The 20,050-nt window shown below is 44.7% G+C and overlaps 1 protein-coding gene across 3 annotated transcripts in view; it reads left to right on the plus strand.

Annotated features, from left to right (window-relative positions):
* Positions 1-14,320: 14,320 nt before the first annotated feature.
* The window catches only part of KDM4A (lysine demethylase 4A), a 47,009-nt gene continuing 41,279 nt past the window's right edge, over positions 14,321-20,050 (plus strand). The window contains exons 1-4 of one of the 3 annotated variants that reach the window (XM_066376075.1): positions 14,693-14,727; positions 15,661-15,806; positions 16,874-17,050; positions 17,944-18,119. In XM_066376075.1, the coding sequence (XP_066232172.1) occupies positions 16,913-17,050; positions 17,944-18,119 (314 nt within the window). In that variant the 5' untranslated portion in view covers positions 14,693-14,727; positions 15,661-15,806; positions 16,874-16,912. Of the gene's footprint in view, positions 14,451-14,652; positions 14,728-15,660; positions 15,807-16,873; positions 17,051-17,943; positions 18,120-20,050 lie in introns of those variants that run through there. The other 2 variants (XM_066376073.1, XM_066376074.1) reach the window with 2 other exon arrangements.

Genomic DNA, 20,050 nt, shown 5'->3' on the forward strand with positions numbered 1-20,050 from the left:
TGAAGTTATATTTAAGTACAAATGTTACTTCTGGGTCTTGAGTCTGTTTCATTCATTGTGTCTTGTCTAAGCCAGAACTACTCATTTAATTGTGGTTTTGTTTTATTACCTGACATAGCTAGTACCCCTATCACTATATTGTTAAAATTAGTGCTAGTTCCCTGATTTTATTCTAAGTGGACATTTGGTTAATTTTAGAAAATTTCCTTCCCTCATTTCTGGTTACAGATGTTATTGTTTTATTTTAATTTTTTGATTGATTTTAAAGAGAGAAGAAGGGAGGGGGGAGGGACATCAATTTGCTGTTCCACTTATTTATGCATTCACTGGTTAATTCTTGTATGTGCCCTGACCAGGGATCAAACCCATAACCTTGGGTATCAAGACGATGCTCTAACCAACTGAGCTACCTGGCCAGGGCCAGATGTTATTGTTTCTCATTAAAATGGGCAAAAATGGCCTGACCAGGCGGTGGCGCATTGGATAGAGCGTCGGACTGGGATGCAGAAAACCCAGGTTCGAGACCCCAAGGTTGCCAGCTTGAGCGCAGGCTCATCTGGTTTGAGCAAAGCTCACCAGCTTGGACCAAGGTCGCTGGCACGAGCAAGGGGTCACTCGGTCTGCTGTAGCCCCACGGTCAAGGCACATATGGGAGGGCAATCAATGAACAACTAAGGTGTCGCAACGAAAAACTAATGATTGATGCTTCTCATCTCTCTCTGTTCCTGTCTCTCTGTCCCTATCTATCCTTCTCTCTGACTCTCTCTGTTTCTGGGGGAAAAAAAAGGGGGAGGGAGCAAAAATGTATATGAAGGATCTGTGTCAACATAAAAGCCAGTAGGAGTCTAAAGAAAGCCTTGGGGTTGGAGTAAGCTGTGCTCATCCATCCCTGCCGGAAGGGAGGAGGCAGTCTCTGATGAGCACAGCCTTCCAGGTTTCCAGAAGGGGAGCTGTAATGTAACAAGGATGTTGGCTGCAGCCTCTGCAATGATGATAGTCTGGAGCTTCAAACTCCTCGTGCTCTTCCATGATGCTTAACCCATCTCTCCTTGAATCCTTTATCCCAGCCTTACCTAAATACTTGCCTTTTCTTAAGCACACCACCCTAAACATTTGTAAAAAGTACAGGGTTAAATCCCTAATAGAAAAATGAGCATAGCCTGACCAAGCAGTGGCACAGTGGATAGAGCGTTGGACTGGGATGCCGAGGACCCAGGTTCGAGACCCTGAGGTTGCTAGCTTGAGAGCGGGCTCATCTGGTTTGAGCAAAAGCTCACCAGCTTGGACCCAAGGTTGCTGGCTCAAGCAAGGGGTTACTCGGTCTGCTGAAGGCCCGCGGTCAAGGCACATATGAGAAAGCAATCAATGAACAACTAAGGTGTCGCAACGAAAAACTGAAGATTGATGCTTCTCATCTCTCTCCGTTCCTGTCTGTCTGTCCCTATCTATCTCTCTCTGTCTCTGTAAAAAATAAATAAAATGAGCATGGACACAAATAGGCAATTTTAAAATGGTACACTGATTCCATGAAAGTATAGAAGATGGCCCTGGCCGGTTGGCTCAGTGGTAGAGCGTCGGCCTGGCGTGCGGGGGACCCGGGTTCGATTCCCGGCCAGGGCACATAGGAGAGGCGCCCATCTGCTTCTCCACACCCCCCTTCCTCTCTCTCTCTTCCCCTCCCGCAGCCGAGGCTCCATTGGAGCAGAGATGGCCCGGGCGCTGGGGATGGCTCCTTGGCCTCTGCCCCAGGCGCTAGAGTGGCTCTGGTCGCGGCAGAGCGACGCCCCGGAGGGGCAGAACATCGCCCCCTGGTGGGCAGAGCGTCGCCCCCTGGTGGGCGTGCCGGGTGGATCCCGGTCGGGCGCATGCGGGAGTCTGTCTGACTGTCTCTCCCTGTTTCCAGCTTCAGAAAAAAAAAAAAAAGAAAGAAAGAAAGTATAGAAGATACAGAACCTCACAATGTTTCTTCCTCTTTTTTTATTTTTTCTTTTGTTTTTAAATTTTGTTGTCTTTTGTTGTTTTTTTGTTTCTACAGAACTTCACCATTACTCAAAGAAATACACACTGAAAAAAATATCAGGTACTATTGTTTATCAAATTGGCAATAGTTGCCAGACAAGAGGGTGGTGCAGTGGATAGAGCGTTGGCCTATCCACTGAGGACCCAGGTTTGAAACCCTAAGGTTGCCTGCGAGTGCAGGTTCACCAGCTTGAGTGTGGGATCATAGACATAACTACATGGTCGCTGGCTTGAGCCCAAGGTCACTGGCTTGAGCAAGGGGTCACTGTCTCAGCTGGAGCTCCCCGGTCAAGGCACATGTGAGAAAGTAATGAACAACTAAAGTGCCTCAACTATGAGTTGATGCTTCCCATCTCTCTCCCTTTCTGTCTTACTGTCCCTCTTTATCACTTAAAAAAAAAATTGTCAATAGTTATGTGTTAGCCTGACCAGGCGGTGGCGCAGTGGATAAAGCGTTGGACTGGGCTGTGGAGGACCCAGGTTTGAGACCCCGAGTTTGCCAGCTTGAGCACAGGCTCATCTGGTTTCAGCAAAAAGCTCACCATCTTGGACCCAAGGTCACTGGCTTGAGCAAGGGGTCCCTCGGTCAGCGGTAGCCCCACAGTCAAGGCACATATGAGAAATCAATCAATGAACAACTATGGAGCCGCAACGAAGAATTGATGTTTCTCATCTCTCTCCCTCCTGGTTTGTCTGTCTCTTTCTGTCCCTCTCTCTGACTCTCTTTGTCTCTGCCAAAAAAAATAAATAAATAAAAATAGTTATGTGTTAAAATTGGTATGGGGAATTGCACACTCACGTTGCTAGTGGGGATCTATCTATGTTGGTTCTTTTTGAAGGAAAAATTGCAGAATCTATCAAAAGTCTTAAAATATGCTTTACCTTTGACCCAGTGGCACCCATTTAGCAGTCTGTATACAGGGAACAATCAGACAGGCCCTAACCAGTTGGCTCAGTTGCTTGGAGCATCCTCCCAAAACACCAATGTTCCAGGTTTGATCCCAGGTCAGGGCATGTATAGGAAGCAACCAATGAACACACAACTAAGTGGAACAACAAATGAATGCTTCTTTCTCTCCCTTTCTCTCTCTAAAATCAATCAATCAAAACAAAACAAAAAAACCATAGTCCGAGCCGGATAGTTTGGTCAGTTAGAGCGTTGTCCCGAAGCACAGAAGTTGCCAGTTAAATCCTCCTTCAGGGCACACACAGGAACAGATTGATGTTCCTGTCTCTTGTCCCTTCCTCTCTCACTAAAATAAATAAATAAGCCTGACCTGTAGTGGTGTAGAAGATAAAGTGTCGACCTGGAATACTGAGGTTGCCAATTCGAAACCTCTGGGTTTTCTGGTCAAGACATATGGGAGCTGATGCTTCCCGCTCCTCTCCACTTCTCTCTCACACTCCCCCCCCCCCAAAAAAAAAATGAATAATAAGATAAATAATTTTTAAAGAATGAAAACAATAGGACAAATATTTTTTTTCTTTTTTTTTTCTTTTTTTTTTTTTGAGATTTTACTTACTCATTTTAGAGAGGGGAGAAAGAGAGAGAGAGGGAGAGAAGGGGGGAGGAGCAGGAAGCATCAACTCCCATATGTGCCTTGACCCAGCAAACCTAGGGTTTCGAACCAGTGACCTCAGCATTCCAGGTCAATGCTTAATCCACCGCGCCACCACAGGTCAGATTAGAACAAATATCTTTTAAGTCAATGGGCAAAGATTCACTGCAGCATCATTCATAATACTGAAAAGTTGTAAACAACCCAACACATATACACACATGTATCTCCTACAACCTTGCTCAAGTGAATTTGGAGACCATCAGGATCCGTATTATCTGGGAGCATGTCAGAAACAATCAGAGGCCCTACCCCAGACCTATGAAATCAAAATTTGTATTTTGACAGTTCCTTAGGGCATTTGTATGAGCATTAAAATTAGAAAAGCTCTGGCAAGGATATTCACCAAAATGTCAGCAGTGATGCTCCCTATTTTAAATGCATTTTCTAGTTTGCTACCACTGACACACTTCTTTTATAAGAATGTGTCAGTGGTCAAAAAGCATGTCATGCTATGGTTGCATATGCCTGGATACCCTTCCTGGTCCTCTGGGAATCCCATCTTGGCCCCTCCTCCCTCACACTCAGTCAGACATCCTCATATCCAGCTGCATTGTTGGTCCAGTAACCATAGCACTGCGCTGAAATTATTATTCTTGTTTCTTCAGCTGTTCACATACTAAAATGGTGGTGGTAGGGGGGAATACCAAATAAATTATCCAGGCTACAGTGTAGAAATGAAATGCAAATTAACATGATAATTATAGTTTGATTCATCTGTCTCTTCCAGTGGACTGTGAACTTCTTGAAGGCAAAGGCCATGTCTTACTTGCTTCCCAGCATAGGCTAGCCCAAAGTGGGGACTCCATAATGTTTGCCAAGTGGATCAAAGAGGAGGTGTTTGACCTGGTCCTAAAGCAAGAAGTAAATCTGGCCCTGGCCAGTTGGCTCAGTGGTAGAGTGTCAGCCTAGCATGTGGAAGTCTCGGGTTAGATTCCCAGCCAGGGCACACAGGAGAAGCGCCCATCTGCTTCTCCACCCTTATCCCTCTCCCTTCTCTCTATCTCTCTCTTCCCCTCCCACAGCCAAGGCTCCATTAGAGCAAAGTTGGCCTGGGTGCTGAGGATGGCTCCATGGCCTCCACCTCAGGCACTAGAATGGCTCGGGCTGCAGCAGAGCAAAGCCCCAGAGGGGCTGAGCATCGCCCCCTGGTGGGCATGCCCAGTGGATCTGGTCGGGCGTACAGGAGCCTGACACACACACACACACACAGACACACCCCGCTGCCCTCCTTCCTTCTCACTTTGGACAAAAAAAAAAAAAGTAAATCTGATTGTCAGAGGAATTGGAGCTGGGGCTGCCTGAATACTCATCCAGTCCTCGGCATTTCCACTCCCAGCTCCTTTAAGGAGACTCCCCTTTCGCTTCCATGCTGAGCGCACATCTTAGCTCTGGGAGGGACTTCCCATCCTCTGACCACCTCAACCAAGAAGGGACCAGCATCCACACCAAACCACCCTCTCCTTGATAAGCTGCTTTTCTCCCCATCCCCCATCAACAGTAGGAATGACTCAAATGAATAATTACCAATGACATTTCTTAAATAAGTAAGGGTCACCCAAAACCTGGACTGAACTTTGACCTGGGGGAAGATTTTTGGCTCCAGAACTGGGGTGCTCTCAATCTCCTCCCACAGACCTGTGTCCCAGACTTCCTTCTAGGTATGTTCCTTTCCAGCCTCTTGTCTGGCACATTTCAGGGCATTCTTTGCAGTTACTTCCATGTGAGCTCCTATGTGGTCCTAAAGATTTAAATCCAACATACACATGGTATACACCTGTTACATGCTATAGTAATGCCTGTTAGCATTGCTGTGCACTTAGATGAGACGTGCACTTTACCTGCATTGTTAGGATTTCATCTCCCAACAGTCCTGTATTAGCTATATTATGATTTCCTTTCGTAAAGGAAGAATGGGGCAGGATGGGGTAGAGAGTGGGCAGGGGCCTGGTAAGCCCGGGGTAGGACCTTGGGTTTCACCATGAGGGCACAGTAAGCTTTTATTTTATTTTATTTTTAATTTTTTTAATTTATTTATTCATTTTAGAGGGGAGAGGGAGAGACAGAGAGAGAGAAGGGGGGGAGGAGCTGGAAGGATCAACTCCCATATGTGCCTTGACCAGGCAAGCCCAGGGTTTCAAACCAGCGACCTCAGCATTTCCAGGTCGATGCTTTATCCACTGCGCCACCACAGGTCAGGCCCACAGTAAGCTTTTTAAAGAGTTTTCAGTAGAGCAATGAACTCAGCTTTGCTTTCAGAAAGCTCACTCTTGGCTGCTGCTGTTTGGAGAACAGGTTAGAGACAATGGATGCCGTGGTCCAGGTGAAAGGTGCTGTGACTTGAAGTGGGATGGTAGTGACAGAGGAGGTGAAGAGTAGAATTCAAGATATATTTTGGAGAGTAATGCCAATAGGCTTGGGTGTGGGCTGCAAGAGAGACTCAAGAGTGATGATGGCATGTTCTGGCCGAATAGCTCAGTTGGTTAGAACTTTGTCCTGAAGCACAGGGGTTGCCAGTACACACGTGGGTGGATCCTGGTGCCTCTGCTAAGGTGGGGAACACTGAGGCAGGGACCCATTTAGGGAAGAACCTTAGGTTGGCTTTTCTTAGTTTGAGGTGCCTGTAATTGTCCAGGGGAGGGGCAGAATTGTCTTCATTTCTGTATCCCCAGAGACAGTACAAAATAGGTGCTTAAAATCATTACATTAAAAATGTACAAATAGGTAGAATTTGAATCCAAGCTTGAAGAATGGGTGGGATTTAGCCTTGAGAGGAGGATATTTTGGTGGCTGATATAAAAAAACAAAACAAAAAACCCACAGAACAGTTGGAGGAAGCAAAGGAGAAGGATTGAATGATATAGCAATGGCCTGTGGGGTGCTGGTCAGTGGTGTGGCTCACCAAGGAATTTTGTGCCGTTGAGGTAACACTGAGCATGGGAGCATACATCAGAGCTAGAAGGAAGGACTATATTTTTGTTAAATGGCAGAATCCAGGGTGTGTGTGTATGTGTCTGCCTGTAAACATTTTTCTTTTTTGTATTTTTCTGAAGCTGGAAACAGGGAGAGACAGTCAGACAGACTCCCGCATGCGCCCGACCGGGATCCACCCGGCACGCCCACCAGGGGCGATGCTCTGCCCCTCCGGGGCGTCGCTCTGCCGCGACCAGAGCCACTCTAGCGCCTGGGGCAGAGACCAAGGAGCCATCCCCAGCGCCCGGGCCATCTTTGCTCCAATGGAGCCTTGGCTGCGGGAGGGGAAGAGAGAGATAGAGAGGAAGAGGAGGGGGGTGGAGAAGCAAATGGGCGCTTCTCCTATGTGCCCTGGCCGGGAATCGAACCCGGGTCCCCCGTACGCCAGGCTGACGCTCTACCGCTGAGCCAACCGGCCAGAGCCTGCCTGTAAACATTTTTATATTTGTATTTTTATATTTCATAGACTAGAAGGCCGGCTGCGGAAGCTCTCCCAACCCCTCCCCAGTGAACCAGGCTGAGCAGGTCAGTCTGTGTCAGTGTGTTCCTGGTGCCTAGGGATCAGGGCTTCTTTTCTGGGCAGCTCATGTGAGGTCCTTTGACCAGAGCCTCCAAAGCTCCCAGAAAAAAATGTTTCTGTTCAGCAGCTAGTGCCCCAAGGCAGGAGTTGGAATGTGATTGACCTAGAAGTGAAGGCCAAAGGCATCATTAATGTACATACACAATATTTCCTGTTTGTCAACTCATTCAGTTCATCATTCATTCATTTATTCAACAAATATCCTCAGGTCCAGTGTTCATTTCATGTTACTTAACCTCCCTGCGTCCCAGGTTCCTCAGCTATAAAATGAAGTCAGTAATGATGCCTTCTTTGCTGTAGACTTAATACTTCTTGCACAATGCTTCTAGACTGATATAGCCCCAACTGCTACCTTTCTTTCTTTTTCTTTCTTTTTTTTTAATTTTTATTTATTGAGCTTAGAGAGAGAGAGAGAGTGCGCAATGGGGAGAGGAGTGGGAAGCATCAACTCATAGTACAGTAGTTGCTTCTTGTATGTGCCTTGACTGGGAAAGCCCAGGGTTTTAAACCGGTGACCTCAGCATTGCAGGACAGTGCTTTATCCACTGTGCCACCAACTGGACCTTTCAAAGCTTGGGACAGAAAGCCATGAATTCAGTTTGGTTACTTTTCCTACTGTTAATGCCCCAAGTTTGGGTGGTAGTTCCCTGCAGGCCTGGCAGGGGCTTATGGTGGTCTGTTCTTGGCCACCAGCCACGTGGGGACCAAAGGTGTTGTTCCAAACTGGCAGATGTTCTTTCCAAAAATAAACAATGATTCCATTCAGATTCTTCTAAAAAATAAATAAAAAGTTTATTGTGAGGATGAAATTAAGGACTATCATTTGTTCACTCAACAAATATTAAGCTCATTCCAAGTACGAGTGGTGAACAAAACAGAGCCCTGGTCTCCTAGGGAAGACATTCTAGTGGGTGGAATTGAACAATAGAAAAGTAAAGCATATAGTGGTGGTCAGGGAAGGTTTCACTAAGGAGGTAACAAGTCAGCATGGCCCTGAAGGAGGTGGGGGAACAAGCCATTCAGACATGGGGGAATAGGGAGCTGGAGGAGTGGGGGGAGGGGTGATACAGGGATGGGGGTTGGAAAAGAATGTAGGCCATTATAAGGACTTGGCATCTATCCAGAATGAGATGGAAGTCATTTGGTGGTTTTAAAAGGGGTAATATGATCTGGCTTCAAGTATTAAAGAATCATTCTGCTGTGTTGACAAGACTGCTGGGCAAGGGCAGAGGTAGGGAGAATTATCCTCATCAGGCTACAGATAGTGGTGGCTTGGACCAGGGTGGTGGCAGTGGTGGTGGAGGGAAGTGCTGGATACTGGATATTTTTTGGAGGCAGAACAGAACTGTGTAAGTGTTCATGTCAGTGCATCAAATGCACAATTCATAAAAGAAAAAACTGATAAATTAGACTTTGTCAAAATTAAACACTGCACTTTAAAAGACACTATTAAAGTGAAAAGACATGCCACAAAATGAGAAAAATATTTACAAAGCCTCTATCTGATAAAAGACTTGTATCCAGAATACACAAAGGACCTCTTACAACTCAATATTAAGACAAACAACCCCCCAAAAAAAGACAAACAACCCAATTTAAAAATTGACAAAAGATTTGAATAGACACTTCATCAAAGAAGATATATGAATGGCTAATAAGCATATAAAAAGATGCTCAGCATCATTAGTCATTTGGGAAATGCAAATTAAAACCCCAATGAGCTGCCACTTTTCACCCACTAGAATGGCTATAATCAGAAAGACAGACAATAACAAATGTTGGCAAAGATGTGGAGAAATGGGAACCCTCACAGATTGTTGCTGGGAATGTAAAATGGTACAGGCACTTTGAAAAACAGTTTGGCAGTTTCTTAAAAAGATATACAAATTTACTGTGCAACACAAACTCCACTCCTAATTATCTAACCAAGAGGAGTGAAAACATACATTTACACTAAGACTTGCACATAAATGTTGATAGACGCTCTATTCATAATAGCCGAAAAGTAGCAACAACCCAAATATCCATCAATACCACGATGGGATACTATTCAACATTAAAAAAAAAATACTGATACTTGTTACAGCATGAATGAATTTCAAAAAATTACACTGAGTGAAAGAAGCCAGACACAAAAGAGCACATATTATATGGTTCTATTTATATGAAATGTCCAGAAAAGACACATCTAGGTAGACAGAAAGTTGATGAATGGTTGCCTGGGGCTGGGAGCGGGGACAGAAACTGATTGTAACTGGGCACGAGGGATCTTACCGAGGCAGATTTTATTGAGGTGAGGAAAATGTTCCAAAACTGGATGGGGGATGGTTGCACGACTTGGTAAATTTATTAAAAATCATTACATTATACCCTTAAAATGAGCAGATCTTATAGTATGAAAATTATACCTTAATAAAGTTGTTTTTATAAAAAATGTTAATGACAATGTAAACAACTTGGTGTATATGAAGTATTTAGTATAGTGTTTGGGACATAAGGGCCAAGTGAATGTAGTGAACTTTGAAAGCTAATAATATTGCCATTACTGTCACTGATGTAATGCTTACTGTGTGCTTGGCATTGTGTTGGGTGCTGGGTGAAGAGAAGCTTCAAGAACGCACCCTTGAGCTAGGAGCATGGCACAAGCTTTATGCCATAACAGCAAGAGTTTTATCTCCAAATCCTACCACCATTGTTCACGAGTCATTCTAAAAGCTGTTTTCCCCCCTCCCTTTTTTTTTTCCTTAATAGCAAGCACAACTTTTGGGATTTTCTTTCTTAAATTGAGCGCTTGTTTAATGTCTGTCTCCCTCACTAGATTGTAAATGCCATGAAAGCAAGGAAGGGACTGTTTCATTCATTCAGTAATGGTGGGCATTCAGTAACGGGGAGAGATTTTGGGAGACTTCTTGCTGTGTCTGGTAGAAAGAATAGGTGCTCCTGATATTGTCCCTTTCATCCTCATCCCCTTGAATGTAGACAAGATATCTGGAGCTCTAGCAATCATCCTATAACCATGAGGTAGGTGCATACATGAGGGCCAAACCCAGGTTGTACAATATGATGGAGAAAGATGGAAAGAGCCTATATCTTTGGTGCCTTTGTTGAATACTGAGCCAATGCCAATAAATGCCCCCCTTCAGACTTCTTACTACATGAGAAAAATAACTTTATATTTGTTTAACCCACTGTTGCTAAGGGTCTATTTCTGGCAATGAAACACATTTCTAAATGATACTACCAAGAAGACTGACATGATACTCTTGATTTTTGTCCAGTGGAGAAAGATGGACATGTAAACAAACCCATGTACTCTTTAAACTCTTACTTTGTGGAACTCTGTACAGGATGAATGAAGTAAGTAGACTTATGAAGGAATCCCTAGTTGCATACTGGTTTCTGGCTTAAGTGATTGGGTGATGCCTGCCCCACTAACTGAGATAGGAGACGTAGGAGGTGGAGTTCATTCGTGAGGTAGAGGGTAGTTCTATATTGGACATGTGAGTTTTAGGTACTTATAGGACACCAGGGTGGAGTGGGGAGGAGGAATCTAGACATAGAAGGATCTACGGATTTGACACTCAGGGAAGAAGATTGTGCTGGAATATAGAATGGGTGTCATCAGTGTGCACATACAAGTGAATGTGTATTGAGCTCTTATTTCAGATTTTTTTTTTGTATTTTTCTGAGGTTGGAAATGGGGAGGCAGTCAGACAGACTCCCGCATGCGCCCAACCAGGATCCAACAAGCATGCCCACCAGGGGGCAATGCTCTGCCCATCCGGGGCATTGCTCTGTTGCAACCAGAGCCATTCTAGCGCCTGAGGCAGAGGCCATGGAGCCATCCTTAGTGCCCGGGCCAACTTTGCTCCAATGGAGCCATGGCTGCGGGAGGGGAAGAGAGAGACAGAGAGGAAGGAGAGGGGGAGGGGTGGAGAAGCAGATGGGTGCCTCTCCTGTGTGCCCTGGCCATGAATCGAACCCAGGACTCCTGCACGCCAGGCCGACGCTCTACCACTGAGCCAACAGGCCAGGGCTCTTGTTTCAGATTTTATGCTAAGTACTTTGTATCATTACCATCGTCATCATCCTCCATCAGTGCAACTAACATTTACTAAGCACTTACTACATGCCAACTCAACATCAAAGTGCTTTACCTGCATTATTTCATTCAATTCTCACAACCAAAAAAGAGAAGTACTGTTCCTGTTTTTTGTTATTTAATAACTGAGGATTGGAGAAATTAAGTAACTTGCCCTTAGGTCATACTGCCTATGAGTTGTGAAACCAGAAACACCTAAAGAGAGTTTGTAGAATGAGAGAAGATAGCAAAGGACACAGCCATGAGAACATCAACATGATTTTCTTTTTTTTTTTTTTGAAGATTTTATTTATTCATTTTAGAGAGGAGAGAGAGAGAAGAGAGGGAGGAACAGGAAGTATCAACTCCCATGTACCTTGACCAGGCAAGCCTGGGGTTTCAAACCTGTGACCCCAGCATTCCAGGCTGATGCTGTATCCACTGTGCCACCACAGGTCAGGCCTGATTTTCTTTCTTTGAAAACAAATAAAAATAAAAATTATTAGCCTGACCAGTGGTGGTTCAGTGGATTGAGCATTGGCCCGCGATGCTGAGGGCCCCAGTTTGAAACCCGAAGGTCACCAGCTAGCATGGGTTTGCCAGCTTGAGCGTGGGATCATCAACATGATCTCAAGGTCACTGGCTTGAGGCCCAAGGTCGCTGGCTTGAGCAAAGGGTACCTGGCTCAGCTTGAGCTACCCAGTCAAGGCATGTATGAGAAGCAATCAATAAACAACTAAAGTGAAGCAATTATGAGTTGATGCTTCTCATCTCTCTCCTTCCCCTTTCTCTCCTTTCTTCTCTTTCTCACACTCTGGTTAAGATATATCAATATGTGTGTGTGTGTGTGTGTGTGTGTGTGTGTGTGTGTGTGTGTGTGTGTGTATGCATGCCTGACTGGTAGTGATGCAGTGGATGGAGCGTTGATCTGCGTTGGCTGAGGTCCCAGGTTTGAAACCTCGAGGTTGCCGCTTGAGTGTGGGTTCATCAGCTTGTGTGTGGGTCACTGGCTCGGGTGGAGGCCCCCCCCGGGGGGGTTAAGGCACATCTGTGAAGCAATCAATGAACAACTAAGGTGATGCAACTATGAACTGATGCTTCTCATCTTTCTCCCTTCTCTTTCTCTCTTTCTCTCTGTCTTGCGCACGCATGCACACACGCGCGCGTGTGCACATACACAAAAGAACAACTTATATGCTTAAAATTATTTTTACAATGTGAATACACCAGTGTAATAACCACCATCCAGATTATGAAATAGGACATTACCAACACCCCAGAAGCATTATTTATGCCTCCCTGGCTCCCCATCTCTCCATCACCTACCCAAAGGTAACCACAACTTTGACTTTTTGCTTTGAATATCAACATTTTTCTCTATCAACATTTAAGGAGTGGAAAAGGAAAGATGATCTTAAAAAGATAACTGAGATAAATTGGTCAGAGAAATGGGAGGATGTTAGGAGAACTTGATCTAGGCTCAACCTATCACATGCACACATGAATTGAAGGCTAGTGATACAAATTCAGCAGCAATATTAGAAAATCCTCTTTGGAAACAGCAGGACAATGTAACCAGATTAAATTCATGGAACAGTTGGGAGTGACAGCTCTGCTAGTAACAATATCCAGGTCCAGGACAGTGGAGTCTGTCTGAAGGGAGCTCAATCTTCTTCTTTTTTTTCTTTTTCTTTCATATATAATTTTTTGGGGGTTTGTCTTTTTTTGAGAGCTGGATCATGTGCTTTGGTGGCAGCAGCAAGGACAGTGGTGGATGAATTCTGCATGATTTGTTGTGATTTTTCTCATATATCCCCCAAACTGGGTTCTTCAGACTGGTAGCAATTTTGTGAGCTACCCAGCATAATCTTACTAGGTCAAGAGAGAAAAACTTTATAATTGTGGAAGACTATTGGTTGACTACCCAACGGTCATTCCCTTGTCTTTTTGGAAACAGAACTCTGCTTTTGGGGGAATAAGGAGGGAGAAGCATGATTATAAATCGCGATTGGTTCAAGTCCGTATCACTGTATGTAATACCATCCCTTTTGCCTACTTAACAATCCTTCAAGGCTAGCATTATCTTTTCCATTTCATTGACGGGAAATTCCAGGCTTAGAGGAGCACTGGTTTGGAACACAAACCTGATTCTATAGCTCTTTTCAGTGCACTACAATATTACTCATCTATGGGTAATTTCGTACATTTTTTTTATGAGTGGTTGTAGGTATTTTACTTTTCTATTTGACTCATCAGAGTGTCCTGCACGCCTCTTTTCCCATCACCCTTGACAATCTGGGAGCTCCTTAATCGAAGCGACTCACTACCCACTCCTAATGACTTCTAGGAACCCTCTCACCCCAACCTCAATGCGTCTAAGGACTCCCAGGATCTCTTCCCCAAGAGCTGCTCCTAATGGCCCCCAAATCCCCGCTCACTGGAGAACTACTTTTTAATGACTCTTAAGGACATCGCCCTTAGGACCTGTCCTAATAACCCGCAGAGCTCCTTCCCATACAGGCATGGCTCCCTTCAAGAAATGTCCCGCTGTGCCGGCGAGTGAGGGGGTTCCCAGGGCACGGGACTTTCGGTTTTAAAAACCAAGGCAGTCAGTCCCGGGCAAACCAGGAAAAGTTGTCAACTTAATAGGAATTCCTTGACCTCGGAAGCTGCCGTTTAAAGGCTCCTAGCACAGTGCTACCTTAGGCAAGGGTCCTACTCACCCCTAAAAGGTTCTGCCCCACAGAAGAATCCCACAGTAACCTCTCGCCCTTATCCTTCCCATCTCAGTTCTAGGCACTCGCCCCTTTCTATCCTGATCAGCTAAGGGGAGGCCAGAAGCGTCCCTATGATAGGCAGGCTCCTCCATACAGTGGAGATGCTTAGTGGCCGCGGTCCCGAGTGGTACAGCGTTTCCTCCTGGCAACAGCCCGAGAGGACGCTCATAGGCTGAGCGGATTGATATGCCCGGACGTGGGGCGCCTGCAGCTTGTGCTCATTGGTTGTTTGAGATATATCGTGACTCTCGAATTGGTTGACTCTGTGGGGAACTGTGCGGCTGCGCCGAGGCCGACTTTAGAGGAGGCGGAGCTCCGTTCTTTGGTAGAAGAAAAAGCAGTGAGATCGGCCAGTGGTGAAAGCAGGTGGGCCTTAGCCCTGCCGGGGCGGTGGGATTTAGGTAAGAACCATCGAGTTTTGGAATCTTAAAGATTTGTTGGAGCTGTGGCCTTGACCGTGAGATCCGGTGGGGGAGGGGTGAGGAGTCTGTGATGGGCACGGTTCTCAGCCAATGGAAGCAGGAGCTTCTAGAATGTATGCTGAAATTGGTCCTTTCCAATTTCTTTTGGCCAATGGTTGCCGGGAAGGGGGGCGGGTCTGTTGGGCCGTATTTTCTTCCTGCGGCCGGGCCCCTCTCGCCTAGACGGCGGGGCCGAGAGGGGCTGGGCCTCTACACCGTGAGTTTCGGGGACCTTGGGAGCTGGGGGCTGTCTTGGGAGCGATACCCGCGGGAGCGTTTGAGAAGAGACGGGGCGGGAGTTTGAAGTGGTTTTTTATCAATAGCTACCTATATAGAGTGGTTAAATACCGGGCCTAGTGCTTAGCATTTTGCTTGCATCATCTGAGTTAATCACAGCAACCCTGCCAGCAGGGAGGCTGGGATCCCCATCTTACAGGTGGAGAAACCGAGGCGCTGGCAACTCACACAGCCAAGGTCACACAGCTAATAAATGGCAGAGACCGGAGTTGCTTTGACTCTGGAGCCGGTGCTCTTAAACCACTAGGCTTTGTTGCTGGATAGTAGAGGGAAGGTGTCAGGGAACAGGAGCTTTCCCCAGGGAATAGGTTGGGGGAAGGGAATCCTAGGTTGAACAAAGGGAATGAGCAACAGAGGTGAGGGCAGGGAAATCAGTTATTCAGCAGTTACTGAGTGGTTACTTTGTGCCTTGTATTGTTCTGGGTCTGGGCATACAAAGATGAATAAGGCCAGAGGCGATCGGCCCTAATAGTTTTCACATGATTGTATCTTTTGGTAAAATTTGCAAAACTAAGATATTTTGTACTTTTTTTTTGAGATTTCAAAATTGAATAAACTTTAAGTTTCTCCACACTTGGATCTGCCCTTTTAAAGGGCTTAGTCTAGGTGGAGATTATTATTATGTAGGCAGCATAGAGTAGTGGAAGGAGCACCAGAGTGCATTACAGGACTGTGAGCACATTTCCTGATATGTAAAACAGGGATAACATTATACTGCCATGCAAAGGTTTGGCAAAGTGCATGAAGAGCACCTGGCCAGGGCACACTTTATTTTTGGTGAAATGGAAGCCTGGGAGATGTGGGTAGAGGCCTGTCTGGTCTTTTACCTTAGTTCTCCATATTGTCTTCCCAGGCTGTCACAATGTTGCTGGTAGGTTGGAGGTATTGTAGTTTCCTCCCCTCTTAGCTCTCTAGCTCTCTAGGGCACTTTTGGAGCTGAACTGCCATGGCTTTGAGGCCCAGATTGGGGGAGTTCTGGAGTTTCCTAGAGGAAAGGACGTAAGTTTTTGCTTTTTAACTGGTACTTTTTAGCTGGTATGCTTGGTTCTTACTCAGTTGTAATTGTCTTTTTGTTATATCTGGTAATGGAAATGTACCCACTTAGCTGGAGACCTCATCTAAAAACAAAGTATTTCCTTTTTCCCAGTCAATTATGAAGTTTGTCCTGTATTGCCAGCCCATTTATTGCCTGTTTAAATTTTGTCCTTAGAGTTGTTCTGGGTACAGTGCAATTGAACCAGTCTAGCTTGACTTTGTTAAGTACTGCTGAAACTGCATTTTGGTTTAGATATGATTTTTTTGTTTGTTTTGTTTTAGTTTGGATACGATTTTAAGAATCATAGCTCATGCTACTAATATCAAAGTACCTTTTTAAAAAGTACTTTTTTAAACTTTGTAATCTTATAGCTAACTTTTCTTAGGAATCTAGAATCCTATTTCAAAGCTGTTGCTGAGAAGGGAGCCCATAGGTTGCTTTTTTTTTTTTTTTTTTTTAATTAATTTTTAGAGCGAGAAGGGCAACATCGATTTATAGTTCCACTTATTTATGTGTTCATTGGTTGATTCTTGTATGTGCCCTGACCGGTATCCAACTTGCAACTTTGGCAGGTCCGGATGACACTCTGAGCCACAAGCACCTGGCTGGGGCCATAGGTTGCTTTTTAAATGTGGTTGTAATATATTATGTTTAATATTCTGAGAAGCAATTAGGTGTAAATAAGGGAGCAGCTTGAAAGGATAAGGGTAAAATATGGGCTGGGTAGCTGTATTGTTAGATAGGACCAACAATTAAATAATTAAAATTTCTCTTTTTCAGCTGGAAGTGTCTCCATTTAAATGAGATTTGAATACATGCAATGTTTATACATCATGTTCTTTTAAACAGCCTTTTCTATCTATATTTCTAGTTCATTTAAATAACTTATTCAGAGGCACATTCCATGTGTGAGGCCTTAATACTTCTTCAGAATTTTCACATTATCTTTGACTGTTTTCAGCACTGACATTCCCAGCATTTAATTTTAATTACATTTTATATAATTTTATGCTTTTATGTATTTCTTCAGATTCCTACCTGACTAAAGTGACCTCAGAAAGGAGGGAAAATGGCTTCTGAATCTGAAACCCTGAATCCCAGCGCTCGGATAATGACCTTTTATCCCACGATGGAGGAGTTCCGAAACTTCAGTCGATACATCGCCTACATTGAATCCCAAGGAGCTCATCGGGCGGGGCTGGCCAAGGTGAGGGGTGGGCTTTTTCAGCAGTGGCTTTGTGACTAGGCAGCTCTAAGACTTCCTTAATGAACGCTGGGAAGAACTGAGTTTTACTGAAAACCGGGCAGGGTGAGGAGCTGGGTGTAAGCTGTCCTATTTGCAAGCTAATTCCTTTCATTAACATCTGAAGCATCTCTCTCTTAGGTGGTGGGGGAGCTGCTTGGAATAAAAGGAAGGTGAAGAGCCAGTGTGGCAGGGCTGCTGCGGTGCTTCCACCCTCTTGGTGGAGATGGTGCTTGTGTTTTTTTTTTGTTTTGTTTTGTTTTTAAATTTTTATTTATTCATTTTAGAGGGGGGGGGAGAGAGAGAGAGAGAGAGAGAGAGAGAGAGAGAGGAGGGGAGGAGCAGGAAGCTTCAACTCCCATATGTGCCTTGACAGGGCAAGCCCAGGGTTTCGAACCAGCGACCTCAATATTCCAGGTCGATGCTTTTATCCACTGTGCCACCACAGGTCAGGCGGTGCTTGTGTTTTTATCTGTCATCCAGTGCTTGCGCTATTCAACTTTTCGTTCTCATATCACTCAGCCAGCGCTCTGCTAGTAATTTGGCTTCCCACATGGGCTTTCTGTGAGATTGAGAGAGAATCAGCGGGTCGACCTCCTCCCTTGGTGCCCAGATTAGAAACTGAGGCTGAGAAACAAGTTTTAATTACCTTAGGGCATGGCAGCTAGGCAGCTAGTTAGTGGCAGAACTGGATCAGGGTTAACATGACAGTGGGACTTGCTGAGTTTGGATAAGTGTGGTTAAATCAAAGTAACTTTGTAGAAAAATGGACTGTTAGATGGATAGCAGCCTACACATTTCCTGGATGCCAGCCATCTCACCAGGTTTCCTGATCTTTGTTCTTGTGTACCCTACAGGTCGTTCCTCCCAAGGAGTGGAAACCTCGAGTGTCCTACGATGACATTGATGATCTGGTCATTCCTGCTCCCATCCAGCAGCTGGTGACTGGGCAGTCTGGCCTCTTTACTCAGTACAACATACAGAAGAAAGCCATGACAGTTCGAGAGTTCCGCAAGATAGCCAATAGTGACAAGTGAGTGGAAACACATTACTTCCTTTACCTGTCATAGCATCTAGGACCTAACTTTCTCCACAGCTGTCCTTAAGACTGCAACTGTCCTGAAGACCGATTTCCTCAGCTCTAGTTGTTGTCTCCCTTTCTGACCTTTTTATAAAAGAGGCATTTTCTTCTCTCAGTATGTGTCACAGTCTAACCTTATTCATACTCTTATGTAAAGTAATCTCATTGTTTTTGCATCACAAGTAGCATCGTTTTCTGACTCTGGTAAGTTGTAGATTTCCAAAGGAGAAAGTTGGAGTTGGTTCAAAAGCTATTGCCAGACATATTGATACCGCCCGCTTACCTAAAAGTGGCCATAGTGGTTTAATCTCTTCTTTTGGATACTTCTGTCTTTAATCATGCACAGAATCCTCTACCATAAGGCTGCTTTAACGTGAACACAATGTCAGCGTTAACAAAATGTTAATGAATTGCCAAGCTGGTCACTGTTTTCTCTGACTTCATTCTTCATCATCTGTACCTTCTCTCTGTTAGAAACACCTCTCTTTGTTTAGGCCTGTTGTTTTCAGTTGTTGTTCTCTGCTGTTTGTTACACTCAGCTCTCATTTGACCTCAGGTGTGCAGTGAGTGAACACTGTCTCCCTCATCAGCTCTCAGTGCTCCTTCTTGACCCTTTTCCTTGGATCTCTTCCCTTCCCATACTGCCCCTTAAGTTTGGGTTTCTGCAAGGGATTCCTCCCTTTTCCCTTGCTTTTTCTCCTGAGCATTTTAGATCTACACGTCTTGAGTTCAGCCAGTCAGACGTGTGCCTTTACTGTGAACGAGGCCAGAGCTAGATTTGTCGCTCGCCAGTGTTCACACTTCTGGGGCATGGCTTCATGTGCGTTATCATCTCTCTCTCACATCGCATCTCGCTCTTTCTATTTCTGCGCTTCGCCTTCTTTTCCTTTGGCTTATCACAGTTCTAAGTGTGGTCTTCCAGTTTCACTGACAGCTTAACACTTAAAACATCTATATTGCTGGCCAACCTGCTGTCTGATGAGATAATCTATGTACAAGCGTGTTGAGGAAGTATGACATGCTCTGTGGCTGAAAGGCTGTGTCATCCTCTATGTCTGCTTTCTAGCTGCAGAGCAGGGGGAGGGGAGGTGTGGTACCAAGCACACCTGCTTTCCGCTTCACATGGGCCTGCACCAGAGGCCTCAGCTTCCTGTGCCTGCCTTCTCTTCTTGTCAACATATGGTAGGCTTTTTCCTCTTTCACAGTCTCTTTTCTTTTTAAATTAAACAGTCCTTTGTCTTTTCATTTGAAATACAATAGACTCTTACCCTTGATTTCTATCTGCATGGTTAGCAAAACCCAGGAGGTAAAAATTGAAACTTGTAAAGCAGATCAGTTGGAGATGGGTCATTTATATTTCAAAAGGAACATTAGGGTTCTAAACTTTGTTATTTGTTAGGTTGACATCAAAGTGTAAGCCAGTATTTAAAGTAAGATTTTTTTTTTCTCATTCACCTCATTGTCTCCACACAATTTCATTTTGGTCTTTGCTTCCACTGTTTTTTAAAAATTTGTTTTTAAATTTATTGGGTTGACATACTTTGCCAAACCATATAGTTTTCAAGTGTATAACTCACTGTAATACCATCTACACACCACATCATGCCCTCCACTTTCTTCCACTTTTTATCCTCTTGTTATATTTTTGCTGTTTGAGTTACAGAATGCATTTACAAATACCTATTAGGTTTATGTATTACTATTTTTTAAAATTTCTATGTAATAATTTTTAAGTAGTTTTTAAACTGTTTTGTTTTTAAGCGATTATTTATTGAATGTTAGCCACTGCATTGGGTGCTGGAAATGAGGCAGCGACATTGCAGATGAGCCCCGTGGAGCCACTTCTTTCACACAAGTGCCAGGCTGTGCCAGGGCCTCAGCTC

This window comes from Saccopteryx leptura, chromosome 3 (assembly GCF_036850995.1).
Source record: "Saccopteryx leptura isolate mSacLep1 chromosome 3, mSacLep1_pri_phased_curated, whole genome shotgun sequence".
Classification (NCBI taxonomy): Eukaryota; Metazoa; Chordata; class Mammalia; order Chiroptera; family Emballonuridae; genus Saccopteryx; species Saccopteryx leptura.